The sequence below is a fragment of the Pongo pygmaeus genome, chromosome 21 (genome assembly GCF_028885625.2).
Source record: "Pongo pygmaeus isolate AG05252 chromosome 21, NHGRI_mPonPyg2-v2.0_pri, whole genome shotgun sequence".
Classification (NCBI taxonomy): Eukaryota; Metazoa; Chordata; class Mammalia; order Primates; family Hominidae; genus Pongo; species Pongo pygmaeus.
The window spans coordinates 66373946-66391713 of NC_072394.2; the positions used below are offsets into that span (position 1 = coordinate 66373946).

The 17768-nt window shown below is 59.1% G+C and overlaps 1 protein-coding gene across 1 annotated transcript; it reads right to left on the reverse strand.

Moving 5' to 3' along the window:
- Window positions 1-1069: 1069 nt before the first annotated feature.
- On the reverse strand, window positions 1070-14925 carry STMN3 (stathmin 3). The gene is made up of 5 exons (XM_054467851.2): window positions 14098-14925; window positions 5455-5550; window positions 4998-5173; window positions 3346-3537; window positions 1070-2754 (listed from the first exon to the last, which is right to left on the reverse strand). The coding sequence occupies exons 1-5, from the start codon at window positions 14114-14116 to the stop codon at window positions 2695-2697; spliced, it is 543 nt and encodes a 180-aa protein (XP_054323826.1). The 5' UTR covers window positions 14117-14925; the 3' UTR covers window positions 1070-2694.
- Window positions 14926-17768: the final 2843 nt, after the last annotated feature.

Consider the following 17768-nt stretch of genomic DNA (forward strand, 5'->3'; position numbering starts at 1 on the left):
ACCTCTGCCTCCCAGGTTCAAGCGATTCTCCTGCCTCAGCCTCCCACGTAGCTGGGATTACAGGCGTAAGCCACCACGCCCAGCTAATTTTTTTTTTTTTTTTAGATGGAGTCTCGCTCTGTTGCCCAGGCTGGAGTGCAGTGGCACGATCTCAGCTCACTGCAAGCTCCACTTCCCACTTCACACCATTCTCCTGCCTCAGCCTCCTGAGTAGCTGGGACTACAGGCGCCTGCCACCACGCCTGGCTAATTTTTTGTATTTTTAGTAGAGACTGGGTTTCACCATGTCAGCCAGGATGGTCTTGATCTCCTGACCTCGTGATCCGCCCGCCTCGGCCTCCCAAAGTGCTGGGATTACAGGCATGAGCCACCACGCCCGGCCAATTTTGTATTTTTAGTAGAAACAGGGCTTCACTATGTTGGTCAGGCTGGTCTTGAACTCCTGACCTCAGGTGATCCACCTCCCTCGGCCTCCCAAAGTGCTGGGATTACCGGCCTGAGCCACCACGCCCGGCCCAGAATGTCTTCTTACTTTTTATTACTCCGTCCCCCATCCTGGGTCCAGACCTGTGACCGTGAACAACCAGCTGTCCAGGGGTGAATGGGGTGAGTCCACAGAAGAGTGGGGTGCAGCCCCAGGGGTCTCATAGCACCCGCCCCCATGTCAGGAAGTCCCACAGCCTAGAGGCTCCAGCCTCAGATGCATATGTAGGCCCTGCCCTTTCCTCCTGAGCAGCGGGCCACAGAGTTCTGAACAACAGGAAGCCCCTGAGTAGGGAGGGCAGGGGAGCCCCCCGCCAGGCGCACCCACAGCAGCGGGCCCTGCCACCCCCCACCCTGACACCTCACCCCTTGGATTCCAGAGAGGAAAGTGGGCTTGTGTGTAGTTTACATGCTCATATCTTAAAATCACCATTGTCAATAGAACAATTCATAATCATGATGATAAAATAAGATTTATAACCAGCTTCAGTCTGGAGATACACATAGAGCAGATCTTCACTCCCAGATAGGGAGCCCGCAGCCGCCCCCGACCCCACAGGTGCAGGACACACACAGTTCAACCATGTCTTAAACACACAGGTGTTTATTTAATTGTTCATTTGATTTAATTTTTAAGTTCACTTTACTACGTGGATGAGATGGGTGCATATTACACTAGGCTTTCGCTATGAGAGCTGCCACAGTGAGGAGTATCCCAGCCCTCAGTTCTGCTTCCCTTTCTGAGTCCCACAAAAGCCACATGTGGGCAGCCTTGGGTTCCCATCCCAGCTGGCTGCTCCCTCTAGGGCTGTCTTGGTGGGGAGAGGGAGATGGGGCAGTGGGTCCCTGCTGACCCCTAAGCCCTGCACGGGTCAGGATCCGCCCGTGGTCCCTGGTGTGGCTCTGGAAGATGCCGGCAGTGCCCGGCCAAGGCCTCCCGCAGGATGGAAGCTGAGGGCCCTGGCTCTGGGTCCTAAGAGAACTCAGCCGCCCCCTTCACATTTTACAGCAAGGGGCCGGGCAGCAGCTTTGGGATGGGGCTTCCGTGGAGAAGTGGGGGATGCTGCAGTGGTACAAAACCTCCCCCACCGCCGTCCTCCAGCTGACCGTCCTCCAAGGCCAGCACTGGGCATCCAAGGGAAACAAGGAACCCAGCCCAGAGGGTGTGGGCAGGAGAGGCCTCGACCCACAGCCCCCTCTGGGTGCCAAGTGGGAAGGGTGTGGGGGCTGGCTTGGGAACCGTACCCGCTGCCCTTCCAACACCTGGATCTGTGGGCAGTGGTCCCACAAAATCCCCCTTGGGGCTCCCTGAGGAGGACTTGTGGCTGCCACTTCCACCAGGACAGAGGGCACAGGAGGGGCCCAAGGGCTCTAGGGTGGGTCTTTCAGGGACATCTGCAAAGCCCTGGTGGGGAGGGGTGGCGGGGCTGTCCCACGGAGGCGCTGGGCCAGAGGCTCTTTGGAACGCTTGCACTTCTGAGTGGGGGACTGTCCATGCTGCCCACAACCTCTAGACCACGGCAGCCTGCTCATGGGTCCCTGGCAGAGAATGTCCACTCCCCAGAACACTCAGGGCAGGCCCCCAATTGCAGGCTTCCAGGAAGGCCCAGGGTGTCCACCTCAGGCCAGGTGGTCTCAGAGGACCCCTGTGCAACCACATTAAGGAGAGCTGCAGCCCCCACCCACCCACCTACCAGTTCAACAAGCTCGGCCTGCACACGCAGGCTCCCAGGCACCATCACCCCCCTCCCTCGTCGCCCTTCCCTCATGCGGAGCCCCTTCCCCATGGAAAGACAGCAGGTACTGTAGCCTCGCCTGTTGGCCAGGGGCGCCGGCTCAGAGGACCTGCCCTGACCTGCACATGCTGACCAGACAGCCCAGCGTAAGGACCCGCGATCCCACGCCACCGCCCTGGGTTTACCACGGTCACCACCGCCTCTCTCACAGGGCCCCCGGGGGACCCAGCCGCGCCCGGCCTGGTGTCTGCACCGAGGGACCGCGTCTCACGCCCGGCGGCTCCTGCAGGGGAAGCCGTGGTCAGCGACTCACCACGAGGACAGGGCAGGGCGGCTGAGTGCGGAAGAGAAGCATGAAGCTGGGGGCGGGGGTGGGGGAGGAGGAACAAAAGTTGCATCTAGACAGAGGTGAACGAAACAAAACCAAAACCCGATCGTGCTCTGTCGCAGGATGGGCGCCGCCCGTCCCGGGCCCTTAGCCCGACATCTCCTCTCGCTGCTCCTTGTTCCTGCGCACCTCGGCAGCGTGCAGCTCCTGCGGGACAGGGAGCGGGAGGGCCTGAGGGCGGGGGTGGCTTGGGGCGACTCCGGGAACCCCCAAGGCGCGCAGGCCGTGGCGCCCTGGCACCCGCCCGGCCTCATCCGGGCTGGCCTCCGGCAGGACCCTGAGTTGAGGGGGCGGGAGCACTGGGGAGGCGCACAGCAGGGCCGGGGACCAAGGACGGGTTTCCTGGAGGCTGGCTGGGCCCCGCTTCTAGCTCGTACCGGAGCCGAGCTTCCTTCAGAGCACTTTCAATATAATGAATTTAGCCATCTGTTACTGCGGCTAGTTACTGTCCCGCCAGGACCAGACTCTGGACCTGCTTCGTGCGCTGCTGGGGACGCCCAGTAAACACGGGATGAGCCCCCGACCCCCACCCCAGCTCAGCGCCTCGGGGTCCGCGGCCCCGCTCTGCGCCCCACCGAGCTCCGCCCGAGCCCCGCCCCCGCCCCTGTTTGCCGCGAGCCCCGCCCCACCCCCGTCAGCTCCGAGCCCCGCCCCCGCCCAGTGCCCCGCCCGCTGTTTGCTGCTAGCCCCGCCCCCTGCCCGCTCCACCAAGCTCCGCCCCTGCCCCCCCCCCCGCACCTTCTCGCGCAGCCGCTCGCGCAGTGCGGCCAGGTGCGCCTCGCGGATCTCCTTGCTGAGCTCCATCTTGTAGTTGAGCTTCTCCTCCGCCTGGCGGCTGAAGTTGTTATTCTCCTCCAGTGCCTTGTGCAGCACCTCGCGCTCGTGCTCGCGCCGCTCCGCCAGCTGCTTCAGCACCTGCGCCTCCTGCGTCTGTGCGGGGCGGGCGGGCGCGCGTGAGCGACAACCCCGGGCCCTGCCGGGCCAGACTCCTCCCTGCTCTCCGCCTCCCGTCCGGCGCCCGCTCGCCTCACCTGGCGCCTCCACCTGCCCAGGCCTCGGTGGGTGCCGGGACCCCCGGGCGCTGCCCTAGGAACCCTCGCCTGCCATCCGGCCTGTGGTCTGGGCAGGGCCAGGGGGTCGCGCTCCGCCGCCCCCGCCCCCGCCCCTGCCTCGCGCGCGGGTCCTGCGGTCCTGGCTGCGCCCAGGGCCCCCGCCGTGCCCTGCCGCCACTGCACACTATGCCCTGCGCGTCTGCCCCTCCAAGGACCAGCAGCAGGAAACCCTAAACTTGTGGGCGGTCTCTGAGCTTTCTCTCTTCCTCAGACATCCGCCCACTGAGCAGAGTAGCTGCTTGTTACCCACCGGGTTCCCAGCTCCCAATTAGGTGCCCAGGAGCGGAGGAAGGGTCCCCAAGGATGCTGGGGAAGGGGCCGGCTGGTGACCCCTGGGAGGAGAGCAGGGCAGCAGGACCCGCACCCACGTGCCAGTCCCTGCTAGTCAGCCCTGTGAACCCTGGTCCCTGGTCTCACCGGGAAGGGAACGGAGCCGCTTCCCCTGCCCAATGCGTCGGCCTCCAGGGTGGCACTCCCAAAAGGACATTTTTATCTCTGTTTCAGTCTCAGAGGGGCTGGTGGGAGGGGAGGCTGCAGGGAGGGGACCTGGAGCCCATACCCACCTCTCCCGGGGCCCCTCAGCCCTCCAGCAAGCCTCAGGTCTTCACATATGAGGCCCTTCCTCCAGCTTCCCTGTCTGGGAGAGGGATGCCCCACCCGATGTCCCCAGGGCCCATCTGGGGACCACCCCCTAGCATCCTGCAGGCCCTGACAAGGGTGCCTCCCACCCTAACCAGAGGCTCCTGCTCCTTCCAGTTGGCCGCCGCCTCGGAACCCTTCCTCCTCTCCATCCCATTCTTTTTTTGTTTTTGTTTGTTTTTTGAAATGGAGTCTGCCCTGTCGCCCAGGCTGAGGAGTGCAGTGGCACAATCTCAGCTCACTGCATCCTCCACTTCTTGGGTTCAAGCAATTCCCCTGCCTCAGACTCCCTAGTAGGTGAGATTACAGGTGTGCACCACCACACCTGCCTAATTTTGTATTTTTAGTAGAGATGGGGTTTCACCATGTTGGCCAGGCTGGTCTTGAACTTCCAACCTCAAGTGATCTGCCTGCCTCAGCCTCCCAAAGTTCTGGGATTAGAGGCGTGAGCCACCAGGCCCGGCCTTTCCCCATCCCATTCTTATCTCTCAGGAAGAGGCCCAGGGAGCCACAGCCCCTCCTGCTCCAGGCCAAGGCACTGACCAAGCCTGCCCGGGAGCACCCTGCGTCTTGCAGGCCCTGTCCCCGTGGGCCCCTCCGTTGAAACTCCTGGGGGGGGGGCGGTGGAGGACTCCTTGCCTTCCTCCGCTCCTCGGCTGCCTCCAGCCGCTTTTGCAGCTCCTCCAGGGAGGTGTCCTTCTTCTTGGGTGGGGAGGAGAGCATAGGGCTCTCTGGGGACAGGTCAGAAGGGGACTTGAGGATGACCTCGAAGCTCTGGCCAGAGGCCCGCTTGTCCAGCTGCTTCACCTCCATGTCTGCAGGGCAAGACCAGAGTGGAGCTTCAGAGGCCCGGCCAGAGCATGGCGTGGGCTGAGCGGGATGCTCCCAGCACACATCCAACCCCAGGGCTGGGCGAGAGGGGGTGGCTGCTCCCGCTGGAATCCCAGGCTTCAGCCCCCAGGATGGACCCCTTCCCCCTAGAACCTCCCTCTCCAGAGGCAGCCAGGACGGGAGTTCAGATAAACTGCCAGAGGCCGGGGGAAAGGCGAGGTGGGCAGGCACCGCAGGGCAGGACAGGCGGCAGCCGGGCACTCACCTCCGTACTGGTAGACGGTGTTGGGGTGCGGCTGTGTGTAGAAGCAGGAGCAGATGAGCGACAGCACCGACAGCTCCTTCATCTTCTCCTTGTAGGCTGTGGGCACAAGGCTGGGCTGAGCAAGGGCCACTTGTGCCTTCCCAGCTGGGCCACCGTTTTTCTCTCCCCATGGCTGCCTCTGGCATGTCTCCGTGAGACACGGAGCTGCCCAGCACGCTCTCTTGTGTGTCTCCACACCGCCGGCCCTTTCGTCTCTCCAGCTGTCTCGCTTCCAGACGCTGGCGCTGTCTCCGTGGTGTGTCCCCTGCCCTCTGCCTCTCCCCGCTTTTCCTCTCTCTCGGCATTAATGTCTGTCTTATCTTCCACACTGACTTGTTTCTCCATCCTTCTCCTGCCTGCTGTGGTCTGAATGTTTCCATTACCCAGAACTCACGTGTTGAAATCGTAACCCCAAGGTGCCGGTGTGCGGACGTGAGGCACTGGGAGGGAATTAGGCCATGAGGATAGAGCCCTCCTGAGTGGCCCCAGAGTGGGGCTTCAGAGAACTCCCTCACCTTCCATCGTGTGAGGATGCAGCCAGAAGACGCCGCCTGTCTATGTACCAGGAGGCGAGACCTCTCCAGGCACCGACTCTGCTGACACTTTGATCCTGGACTTTCTGGCCTCCAGAGTGGTGGGAAATAAGTTCCTGTCGTCTATAAACCACTCAGTCTCAGGTACCTGCCCACACTGACAAAGTGGCTGCCCCTGCCTGTCTGGGTCTCTGTTTACCTTCTGTCTGTCTGACTCTGTCACTGTCATTGTATCTTTCTGTGTCTCCGGGGGTAGCCCCTGACTCTGTCTTTCTCCCTGAGTGCATCTTTCTGTGATTCCTTGTCACTGTGTGTCTTTCTGACCCTTACCTCTCTCTGCCCCGCTACTTCTCTCTCCCCTCCTCCTCCCTCCCGCTCCTCACCAGCTCAAGCAGGCAAGATTAACTCATGACGGGACCAGCACAGATGCAAACCCTCTGTGGGCAGCACTTTCTTGGCCTGTAAACCTGGATGAAGCCCTCAGACCCTCCTTTTTCCTTCCCAATCATTGTGTGGTCACCCTGAGATGAAACCAGGCCCTCCTCCAGGCACATGCTCTCTGCCCATCTAGGGCTGGGCTTGGGCCACTGATGCCACCAAGGACCAAGGGAGGGAAGCTGTCCGTTCAGCACCACAGCCAGCCCTCTTGCCCATTCAGGTCAATCAAGTGCCCATCAGCCAGTGTCCCTGCTGCCCAACCCAAACCAGAAGTAAGCCGGGCCCCTGTGGCCCTGTGCCCTGTCAGGGGAAGAAGAAGGCGCCTGCTCTCACAGTGAAAATAATTTAGCTCTTTTGGTCTATTCAGGGCGAGCCTCACTCCTAAGCAGACACGCTGGCCCGGTTTCTCACTAGTGCTCAACAAACCTCTTGGCTGAGTGCAGTGGCTCATAACTGTAATCCCAGCGCTTTGGGAGGCCAAGGCAGGTGGACACCTGAGGTCAGGAGTTCGAGACCAACCTGACCAACATGGTGAAACCCGATCTCTACTAAAAATATAAAAATTAGCCAGGCGTGGTGGCAGGCACCTGTAATCCTAGCTACTTGGGAGGCTGAGGCAGGAGAATCGCTTGAACCTGGGAGGCGGAGGTTGCAGTGAGCCGAGGTCGCGCCATTGCGCTCCAGCCTGGGTGACAGTGTGAGACTCCGTCTCAAAACAGAAAGAAAGAGAGAGAGAGGAAGGAAGGAGGGAGGGAGGGAGGAAAAGAAGAAAGGAAAGGAAGACAGACAGACAAGGCAGAAGTAATCAAGCCTTTCATGGTGAGCTGGGTCTTCCTGTGACAGTGCAGTGGTCTGTCCTGATTGAAATTTCCTGGTGACCTACACTTTTCTGGACAGAGCCCAGGAGGGTGTAAAGAGGAGCAGAAAGGAATCCCAGGGTGGGCAGGCCCGCGTGAGAGCCTTTGGGGGAAGGAATGAACCTTTGAGCCAGGAAGCAAGGCAAAGCTACCTGTCTTGGTCATTGTCTTCGGGGAGGGATGTGGAGGGGGACCAGGTGGAGGAGCCTCACAGGGGACTTTGACCTGACTTGTCAAGTTTTCTTTTTTCTTTTTTTCTTTTTGAGACGGAGTCTTGCACTGTTGCCCAGGCTGGAGTGCAGTGGCGCGATCTTGGCTCACTGCAAGCTCCGCCTCCTGGGTTCACGCCATTCTCCTGCCTCAGCCTCCCGAGTAGCTGGGACTACAGGCGCCGCCACCACGCCCAACTAATTTTTTGTATTTTTAGTAGAGACGGGGTTTCACTGTATTAGCCAGGATGGTCTCGATCTCCTGACCTCGTGATCCGCCCGCCTCGACCTCCCACAGTGCTGGGATTACAGGCGTGGGCCACCGCGCCCGGCCTCCCAAAGTGCTGGGATTACAGGCGTGAGCCACTGTGCCTGGCCGTCAAGTTTTATTTTTTGACACACAAAATCCATTCATGTATTTTTTGTGTTATTAAAAGTTAATCTATTTTATTTTAAGACAGAGTCTTGCTCTGTCGCCAGGCTGGAGTGCAGTGGCGAGATATCAGCTCACTGCAACCTCCGCCTCCCAAGTTCAAGCGATTCTCCTGCTTCAGCCTCCCAAGTAGCTGGGACTACAGGCGCCCACCACGCCTAGCTAGTTTTTGTAGTTTTAGTAGAGATGAGGTTTCACCATGTTGGTCTTGATTTCCTGAACTCACGATCCAGCCGCCGTGGCCTCGGTCCCCCACAGTGCTGGGATTACAGGTGTGAGCCACTGCGCCTGGCCTACTTTATTTTTTAGAGAGAGGATTGTGCTCTGTTACCCATGCTGGAGTGTAGGGCGTAGCTGTGCAGTTCACTGCAGCCTTGAACTTCTGGGCTTGACTGATCCTCCCATCTCAGTAGCTGGGACTACAGGTGCACGCCAGCACACCAGTTTTTTGTTTTTTTTTTTAATCTCGGCTCACTGCAAATTCCGTCTCCTGGGTTCAAGCGATTCTCCTGCCTCAGCCTCCCAAGTAGCAGGGATTACAGGCACATGCCACCACGCCCGGCTAATTTTTGTATTTTTAGTAGAGACTGGGTTTCACCATGTTGGTCAGGCTGGTCTTCAGCCACCGCGCCCGCCCGGCCCACACACCAGCTTAAAAAAAAGAAAAAAATAGCTGTGGTGGCTCATGCCTGTAATCCCAGCACTTTGGGAGGCTGAGGCAGGCAGATCGCCTGAGGTCAGGAGTTCAAGACCAACCTGGCCAACATGGCGAAATCCTGTCTCTACTAAAAATATAAAAATCAGCCAGGCGTGGTGGCAGGCTTCTCTAATTCCAGCTACCTGGGAGGCTGAGGCAGGAGAATCACTTGAACCCGGGAGGTGGAGGTTGACGTGAGCCAAGATCAAGCTACTGCACTCCAGCCTGGGAGCAAGACTCCCGTCTCAAAAAAAAAAAAAAAAAAAAAAAAATCTGTAGTGGTATGGAGGCTGGGCACGGTGGCTTACGCCTGTAATCCCAGAACTTTGAGAGGCCAAGGCGGGCAGATCATGAGGTCAGGAGTTCGAGACCAGCCTGACCAACATGATGAAACCTTGTCTCTACTAAAAATAACAAAAATTAGCCGGGCATGGTGGCAGGCACCTGTAGTCCCAGCTACTCGGTAGACTGAGACAGGAGAATTGCTTGAACTCGGGAGGCAGAGGTTGCAGTGAGCTGAGATCGCGCCACTGCACTCCAGCCTGGGTGACAGAGTGAGACTCCGTCTCAAAAAAAAAAAAAATATATATATATATACACATACATATATATACACACACATATATATATATATATAGAGAGAGAGAGAGAGAGGGAGGGAGTAGTGATGGGTCTTGCTATCTTGTCCAGGCTGATCTTGAGCCTCCCAAAGCCTCCCAAAGCACTAGGATTATAGGTGTAAGCCACAGTACCAAGCATATTAAAAATTAATTTTAAACAAGAGGATGTGATGAGGGAGTTAGAGGGTGTGCCAGCCATATGTTCCATAGCAGCAGGTCAGGAGACATTGGGGACATTTAGAGGAGCTGACGAGGTGGCCAGCCCTGTGCTCAGGAGGACGGGGGAGGGAGAGCGCAAGAGAGAGTTTGGGCTGGGGCAGAACGCACCTGGGTCCTGAGGGAGGATAAGAAGGCAGGGACTTGGCCCCTCCAGGCCTGACTCTGCCAGCAACCAGCTCCCTATCAGCAGACTCCAGGCCCCTACCCTTCAGATCATCCTTCCTTATCACACGTCCAAAACTCTGAATGTGGCCAGGTGCAGTGGCTCACACCTGTAATCCCAGAACTTTGGGAGGCTGAGGCAGGAGGATCACTTGAGAACAAGAGTTTGAGACCAGCCTAGGCAACATGGTGAAACCCCATCTCTACTAAAAATACAAAAATTAGCCGGGTGTGGTGGCACACACCTGTTGTCCCAGCTACTCAGGAGGCTGAGGCATGAGAATCACTTGAGCCTGGAAGGCGGAAGTTGTAGTGAGCAGAGATTGCGCCACTGCGCTCCAGCCTGGGCAACACAGTGAGACTCTGTCTCAAAAAACAAAAACCGGAATGTGTTTACCATAAAGGCCAGAAAATGTGATTAACAGCTGCTCGAAGCCCCTGTCTGCCCTAAGCCTGAAATTTTCACCAAAAAAAAGATCTGTAGGCTCATACAGAGGAAGGACAAACACCAGGGAGGCTCCCTTCCAGTTTGCTTCACCTCAGCAAGCAGACGGCTGGCAGCAATTTGGGGGCAGGTGTGAGCACCTGCATCATCAGGAAAGAAGGGGTACGGTGGGGACGCTGGTCAGACCTCTCACAGATCTTGGCTCTGCCCAGGAGACATGTGTCCAACTGAGAGGTGAGGAACTGGGTTCTGCAGCTGCAAACACAGGCGCGGCTCAGCATCTGATGGCCACAGAGACCCCCTGGCTTGGCTTCTCCCAGCTGGTGGCCCATGAGGAGCTTCTATCCCAAGAGAGTGTCCCTCAAGGAGCAAGTGGGACCAGGCACCCACAGGACGGAGCCTGGGAGTGAGGCCTGCCCTGTGGTCTGGCTACAGGGAGGAAGGGCAGATTGGAGGGGGCAGGACAGCAGGTCAGGAATTGGCCAACTCTGGAGAGAGCAAGCAAGGGGAAGTCTGCGCACGGGGCAGGGCTGGCCAGGGGCGAGGCAGGACATTGGACCAGTATTTTCAGAGCTGGTGAGGCTTAAAGAGCATGTCTACTGCCTCTTATTGCAGAGGGAGGATGCCGAGGCCCAGACCCATCCAGGCCACCTCTCCACAGACACAGCTGGTGCCAGGGAAGCCCCTCCCAGAGCCTCAAGGCATTGCTCCCTCTCTCTTTCTCTCTCTCTCTTTTTTTTTTTTTTGGGACGGAGTTTTGCTCTGTTGCCCAGGCTGGAGTGCAGTGGTGCAATCTCGGCTCACAGCAAGCTCCGCCTCCCGGATTCACGCCATTCTCCTTCCTCAGCCTCCCGAGTAGCTGGAAGTACAGACGCCCGCCACCACGCCTGGCTAATTTTTTGTATTTTTAGTAGAGACGGGGTTTCACCATGTTAGCCAGGATGGTCTTGTTCTCCTGACCTTGTGATCCGCCCGTCTCAGCCTCCCAAAGTGCTGGGATTACAGGCGTGAGCCACCGTGCCTGGACTTTTTTTTTTTTTTTTTTTAAGATGGGGTCTCACTCTGTCACCCAGGCTGGAGTGCAGTGATGCGATCTCGCCTCACTGCAACCTCTGCCTCCCCAGTTCAAGTGATTCTCCTGCCTCAGCCTCCCAAGTAGCTGGGATGACAGGCACATGCCACCATGCCCAGCCAATTTTTTGTATTTTTAGTAGAGATGAGGTTTCACCATGTTGGCCAGGCTAGTCTTGAACTGCCCACCTCAGCCTCCCAAAGTGCTGGGATTACAGGTGTGAGCCGCTGCGCCCAGCCCCTCCCTCTCTTGACTCCCTTCTTTCTCACCACCCCCTCCCCACCATCTTTCCCCTTCACTGACTTCAGGGAGTTAAAAACAATTCTCGCCATAAGCTGGGCTGGTTTTGTCTCCCTGCTTCTCTTTGTACTAAACGTTAGATACCGAGGAAATGCAGATTGGCCTTTGGATGATTCATGAGCAGGAGTCAGAAAAAGGCACCAGGTTGGCCTCAAGCAGCAGGGTATAGTAGTGCCCGCTCCCAGCGTCACACCTCACACCCGCCCCTCCCGCTGCCCAGGTGGATGCCCTTATCAGCTCTCCTTCTCCTTCTCCTTCTTCATCTTCTTCGTCTTCCTCTTCTTTCTTTTTTTTTAATTTTTTTTTTTTTTTAGAAAGAGTTTCTACTCTTGCTGCCCAGGCTGGAGTGCAATGGCACAATCTCAGCTCACTGCAACCTCCCTCTCCTCGGGTCAAGCAATTATCCTGCCTCAGTCTCCCAAATAGCTGGGATCACAGGAATGTGTCACCACACCTGGCTAATTTTGTACTTTTAGCAGAGAGGGGGGGTTTCACCATGTTGGCCAGGCTAGTCTCGAACTCTTGACCTCAGTTTATCCACCAGCCTCAGCCTCTCAAAGTGCTGGGATTACAGGCATCAGCCACCCTATCAACCTCGCTTCTACAGAGGTGGAATGGAGGCTCAGAGAGGGCAAGCGTTCCACTCAGCATCACACAGCGTGCCGGGTGAGAGCCCAGTCATGAGCCTGGGCCTGACTGCAGGCTACTGTTGGGAGCTCACGGAGGTGGGGGATCTGTCCAGAACTGAGAGGCCAGGGGACTGCAGTGGCCTCTGACCCCTGGAGGGCCCTGGAGGCTGCTGCCGGCTCCCCCCAGGGGCAGATGGAGGTCACTGTCACCCAGGCTGCCTCTCATGGTGCCAGGAGCACAGCATGGCAGGAGCCACCAGCCGATTTGCCTTTCCCTGGGCAGGAAACTCAGAAATGTGGCTACCACAGTCAGGCTGCCTGACGTGTGGTGAGCACTCATCTCTTAGCAGGCAAGCAGCCAAGCACCTTTCCTGAAATATTGAGGCCTCAGAACAAGCCCCAGGGGAGGTGCCAGCACTGTCATCTCCACCCAGATAAGGAGACCCAGGTCCTGAGAGGTTACGCAGCTGGGACAACACCACACAGCTGGAGGAGGTCAGACTCTGGGTTGCAGAAGGAGAATGTGAGCAGAGGCCGGGATGGCCTCGCCCTCCCAGCTCAGCCCCAGGAACCAAGCCCATGCGGAGGGACCATCAGGGAAAGGCTGTCAGGAAGGGCAGGAGGCGGCCCTGGAGAGGACAGAGCTGCCCTCAGGGGCAGGAGGGGAGTCCCCTCCGCTGAGAACCCCCCCAGTATCCCCGGGGGTGTCCGGGAGGAGGCGGAGGGAGGAAGCCCAGATGGACAGGACTCCCAGATAGGGTGGGGAGGTGTGGTCCGTGACACACGGTCCCCTCCTGGCAGGTGCTGAAGTCACCTGGAGCCTCCAAGCCCATGGGGCCTGAGGGGCGGGGTCAGGTCGGGCACGCGTGGGTGGGCGGAGTTCTGCGCCCCGGGTCAAGGCGGGCACTGGGGATAGAACCAGTCAGCTCGGGAGAGGGACCGCGGCGACCCGTCCCGGGGGCGTAAGAAAAGGTGGGAGGGAGTGCGGCTCGTGGATGGAGGCGGCGATGGGAAGGAGGTGGGGCCCTTCGTCCTGTCCTCTCGAACGTCGAGCGAAAAATGAAGCGGGTTCTGCGGCCTCGGGGCGGAGCAGAGCGTTTCGGGAAGGGCGGGCCCAGCGTCCTCGCGCCCGGCAGCTCTCCTGCGTCCGGAATGCGCCCCCCGCCTGGGCCTGCGCCCGCCCCTCCGCCTGAGCTCCGCGCGGGACGGGCCGGGAGGCCGGGGTGGGCGCTACCTTCGAAGGCGGTGGGTCGGCCCCGCGGGAGGTGGAGGGGGCGGGAGGGGCGGACCCCTCTGGTCTCGGGAGGGTTTGGGAATCGCAGTCGCCCCTCCCCCATCCAGACCCCGCGGCGCAAAGGGCAGTGGCTTTTCTGGCCAGAGCAGGTGGCCCGGGCGTCGCAAGGGGCGGTCCCCGAGGCCGCAGCGGTGTGGGGGGAGGGCGCGGTCCCCCTCACTCCGGGCTCGGCCGTGTCTGGCCCGCCCCCCTCCTTCAGCGCCCCCTCCAGCCCCTGCGCTGCACTGGCGCGGGGAGCGCCGGGTTCCCGGCTGGGGCTTTGGCAGAGGGTCCCGCCCTCTCCCCGCCTTCCCACGAAGGCTCTGGCGGACCCAGATCTCGGGTCGCCGGACGCCCCAGGGACTCCACCCGCACATCGCGAGCGCGCCCACCCGGTCACGAGCCCACGCCCGGGTCTCGGAGCCACCCTGCGGCAGTCGCGCCCTGCGTGGCACGCGGCTCCCCCAGGGGCGAGGCGCCCCCGCCCGACGTCCCGGTCCCGAGCCGCTCCCCCGCGCGGCGCCTCGCAGCTCAGCGCCCCACCAGCCCCGCCGGCGCCGCAGAGCCCAGCCTCGGGCGGGTCGGGCCCAGGCTTGCAATGCGCAGGGTAGGAGAAGGGAAAGCGGCGTCCGCAGCCGGCCGCTGCCCCAGGCGAGGCCCCACGAGGCCTCTGCTCAGATCCCGCCGCCCCAGAAAGCCCGCGGCCGGGGAGCCTACCCGAAATGGTGCTGGCCATGGTGCTGGCGGCGGTTAGGCCTACAGAGGCTGGAGAGGCGCAAGTGGCGGCCGGAGCTGCAGACGGCTAGTGCTGCAGTGCCGGGGAGGGGAGGGGAGAGGAGTGGAGGGAGCGAGGGCGGGCGGGAGGCGGGCGCGGCGGGAGAGAGAGAGAGGGAGGGAGACAGAGAGAGAGAGAGAGGGTTGGGGGAAGGAGGGGGGGAGGAGAGAGGGGGAGGAGAGCGGGGAGGAGAAGGGGGGAGGAGGGAGGGAGGGTTGGGGGAAGGAGAGAGAGAGAGAGAGAGACTGCGGGGGCGGGGGAAGGAGGGAGGGAGGAAGAGAGAGAGGAGCAAGCGCCTGGCTGCGGATGGGGCCGCGGCCCTCAGAGGGAGAGAGCGGAGGAGGGGGGGCTACCCGAACTGCAACAAGACCCCGACCCTCCAACCGCTCACAGCGGGACAGCTGCTTCCCCAACTTGGCTTTGTGAGGCCTGAGAGTGGGGTGGGGGTGGAGATGAGCCCCCATTCCGGAGGGCAGGCGGGGCAGGGGCAAGGCCGGAGGAGCAGGTCCCACCCATGGGGTGGGACCGCAGAGCCCTTCGCCGCCAAGGCCGCTGTAGGCTGGGCTGGCGCCAACAGGGTCCGGGTCTGTGCCTGCCGTCGGAGAGGATGCCACAGCCACAGGGGTGGGCGCTGGCCTGGAGGCCTCCAAGGGGAATCTCCTGTGAGCCCAGGGGATGGCAGGATCTGAGCAGAGAAGAGTGAAAGTGGACGAGTGAGGCCAGAACAAAGGCTTTGCGGTAAAAGAGAGGTGGTTTCCCGCCTGGGCTCTGACCTTCACTCACTGTGTGGCCCAGGCCAAGGGCAAGGGTCTGACCTCGCTGGGCCTTTTTTCTCAGGGGTAAGATGAAACAATGATGCCCCCAGACGATGGAGAGGAGGGGTGCCAGGGTTGTGCGCACTTAGTGAGTGGGGGGCAACCTATCCTGCCTCCCCCTGTCCTCATAACTCCCGAAGGGAAAGCCTGGTAGGCAAATGGAGCGTCTTTGCTATTGCAGGGCTGGAGCCACCGAGGCAGGGAGAAATGCTTTGCCCTACAAGCGACTAAGTCATAGGGCCAGGAGCAAAACCCTGAAAACCTCAGGAGACTCGCAGAGCCACGAGGCTGGCTCAGCAACACAAAAGCCAGGGGCAAGCCTCAGCTCTAGCAGTGTGTTGGGAGCACCCAAGGCCGGTCACATCCTAGGGTGGCCTGGGGAGTCCTGACCCCTGACGTGCAAGCCGGCATCATCCCCGGGACTGAGTCTGGTGGGGGTGATGCCCAGGAATGTGACATTGTGTGGCCCAGAGGTACCCTTAAGACAGGAGGATCATCAGGCGGGCCCTGACCTCATCACAGGAGCCCTTTAAAAGCAGTTCCCTTTGCCTGGTTGAAGAAATCGGAGGGATCAAACCAAAGAAGGTTTTCTGTTGTTGAGATGAGGGGGCCACGTGGCAAGGATCTGAGAACTGCTCCCAGCCAGCAGCCAGCAAGACAACAAGGCCCCAACTGCAAGGAAGTGAGTTCTGCCAACAAGAAGAGAATGGGCTTGGAGGCAGGTTTGACCCCAGGGCCTCCACACAAGAACTGAGCCCAGCTGCCCACTTGGTTTCAGCCTTGGGATACTAAGAATTAGGAGGTAATAAATGAGAGTTGTTTTAAGCTGTTGGTTTTGTGGTGATTTGCTGTGAAGCCATATCAAACTAATATACACACAGAGGTGTTGGCCCCTGGGCCATTCCTAAGAACCCAGCTCTGGGAAGAAGGAAGAAGGGCAGAGAGACACACAGAGCTGCCCACCACAGCAGCTGTGTCCTCCCTGTTGGCCACCACAGTGGCAGTTGGGGATGGTCAGCATCCTTCAGGCAGACTCTAGCCCCGGTGCTGGAGCTCAGGTGCTAGGGATCAAGAGAAGTAGCCCTCTCCGGGACCGCCAGAGTCTTCTCATGTGGGTGGGGTAGGACCTACCCAGTCAGGCTCAGAGCACTGCAATGCCTCACACTCATTGTGACTCTGGCCAGGACCTCTCTGAGCCTCTGTGTCCTCATCTGGAGCACAGGGACCAGGTGTGTGGAAGCCCGTGGCATAGTGCCAGGAACACAGTAGATGTGCACAGTGTGCACTAGCAGGAACACACAACAGGGGTACTGACTGTCAGAACCTTAGCAGGCACACACCATGGGGTACCGACTGTTAGCCGTACTGAATTTAGCGTGCTAGCAGGCATACACAACAGCTGTACTGACAGCACACTAGCAGGCACATGCCATAGGTGTACTGACTCTCAGTGCACTGGCAGGCAAACGCAATAGGAGTAATGACAGCATGCTAGCAGGCACACAATAGGTGTACTGACTGTTAGTGCATTAACAAACACACACAATAGCTGTACTGACTGTTTGCCCCAATATAGTGCCAGGTCTTGGAGCAGATTTTGACTTCTCACCAAGATCAAATGCAGAAAGTGCATGAGCATTTCAAAGATGTTTTTCACATGCACACTAGTGCTACTTAAAAAAATGTTTTGACTGGGTGCAGTGGCTCACAACTGTAATCTCAACACTTTGGGGGGCCGAGGTGGGCAGATCACCTGAGGTCAGGAGTTTGAGACCAGCCTGGCCAACATGGTAAAACCCCATCTATCCTAAAAATACAAAAATTAGCCAGGTGTGGTGGCAGGTGCCTGTAATCTCAGCTACTTGGGAGGCTTAAACAGGAGAATCACTTGAACCCAGGAGGCAGAGATTGCAGTGAGCCGAGATCCCACCACTGCACTCCAGCCTGGGCAACAATAGCAAGACTCCATCTCAAAAAAAACATGTTTTTCATAAAGTGTGACTTTTATCAGACCTCTGCATTCTTGAAATTAACCCTGGCTTGGCTGGGCGTGGTGGCCCACGCCTGTAATCTTAACACTTTGGGAGGCTGAGGTGGGCAGATCACGAGGACAGGAGTTTGAGACCAGCCTGACCAACATGATGAAACCCCATCTCTACTAAAAATACAAAAATTAGCCGGGCATGGTGGCATGCGCCTGTAATCCCAGCTACACAGGAGGCTGAGGCAGGAGAATCGCTTGAACCCAGGAGGTGGAGGTTGCAGGGAGCCGAGATCACACCACTCTATTCCAGCCTGGGCGACAGAGCAAGACTGTCTCAAAAAAAAAAAAAAGAAAGAAATTAACTCTGGCTCCTAGAAGGAGCCCTATATCTCAGCAGGACACTCAGTCATTCAACAGACATCTGTCAAGCACCTGCTGTATGCTGGCGCTGTGGCTACGTCAGCAATCAGAGGAGGAGGGCAGGGGTACAGGAGTTCCTGACCACCCCAGGCCAGCATGCTTCTATAGCAGCTGGCAAGGAGCAGAGAACTCAGACTTCAGCTCAGTCCACAGGACAGCCTTTTCTGGCCACTGCTCTCAGGAGATGGGGTGTGTGGCTGCAAAAGCTCAACTCCTGGCTCCTGAGCAGGCTCTGGGCAATCTGCTCAACGCCCTGTGCCTCACTTTCTCACCCAGAAAGTGTGGACAATGAGAGGACTTATCTGGCTGGGCGCGGTGGCTCACGCCTGTAATCCCAGCACTTTGGGAGGCTGAGGCGGGTGGATCACCTGAGGTCAGGAGTTTGAGACCAGCC

Excerpts from the sequence above, each read along its gene's own strand:
- STMN3 (XM_054467851.2), bottom strand. Across the intron at positions 5,174-5,454 it reads CACCGTCTACCAGTACGGAG|ACATGGAGGTGAAGCAGCTG; the intron begins GTGAGTGCCCGG and ends CTTGCCCTGCAG. Across the intron at positions 3,538-4,997 it reads CAGCCGAGGAGCGGAGGAAG|ACGCAGGAGGCGCAGGTGCT; the intron begins GCAAGGAGTCCT and ends CGCCCCGCACAG.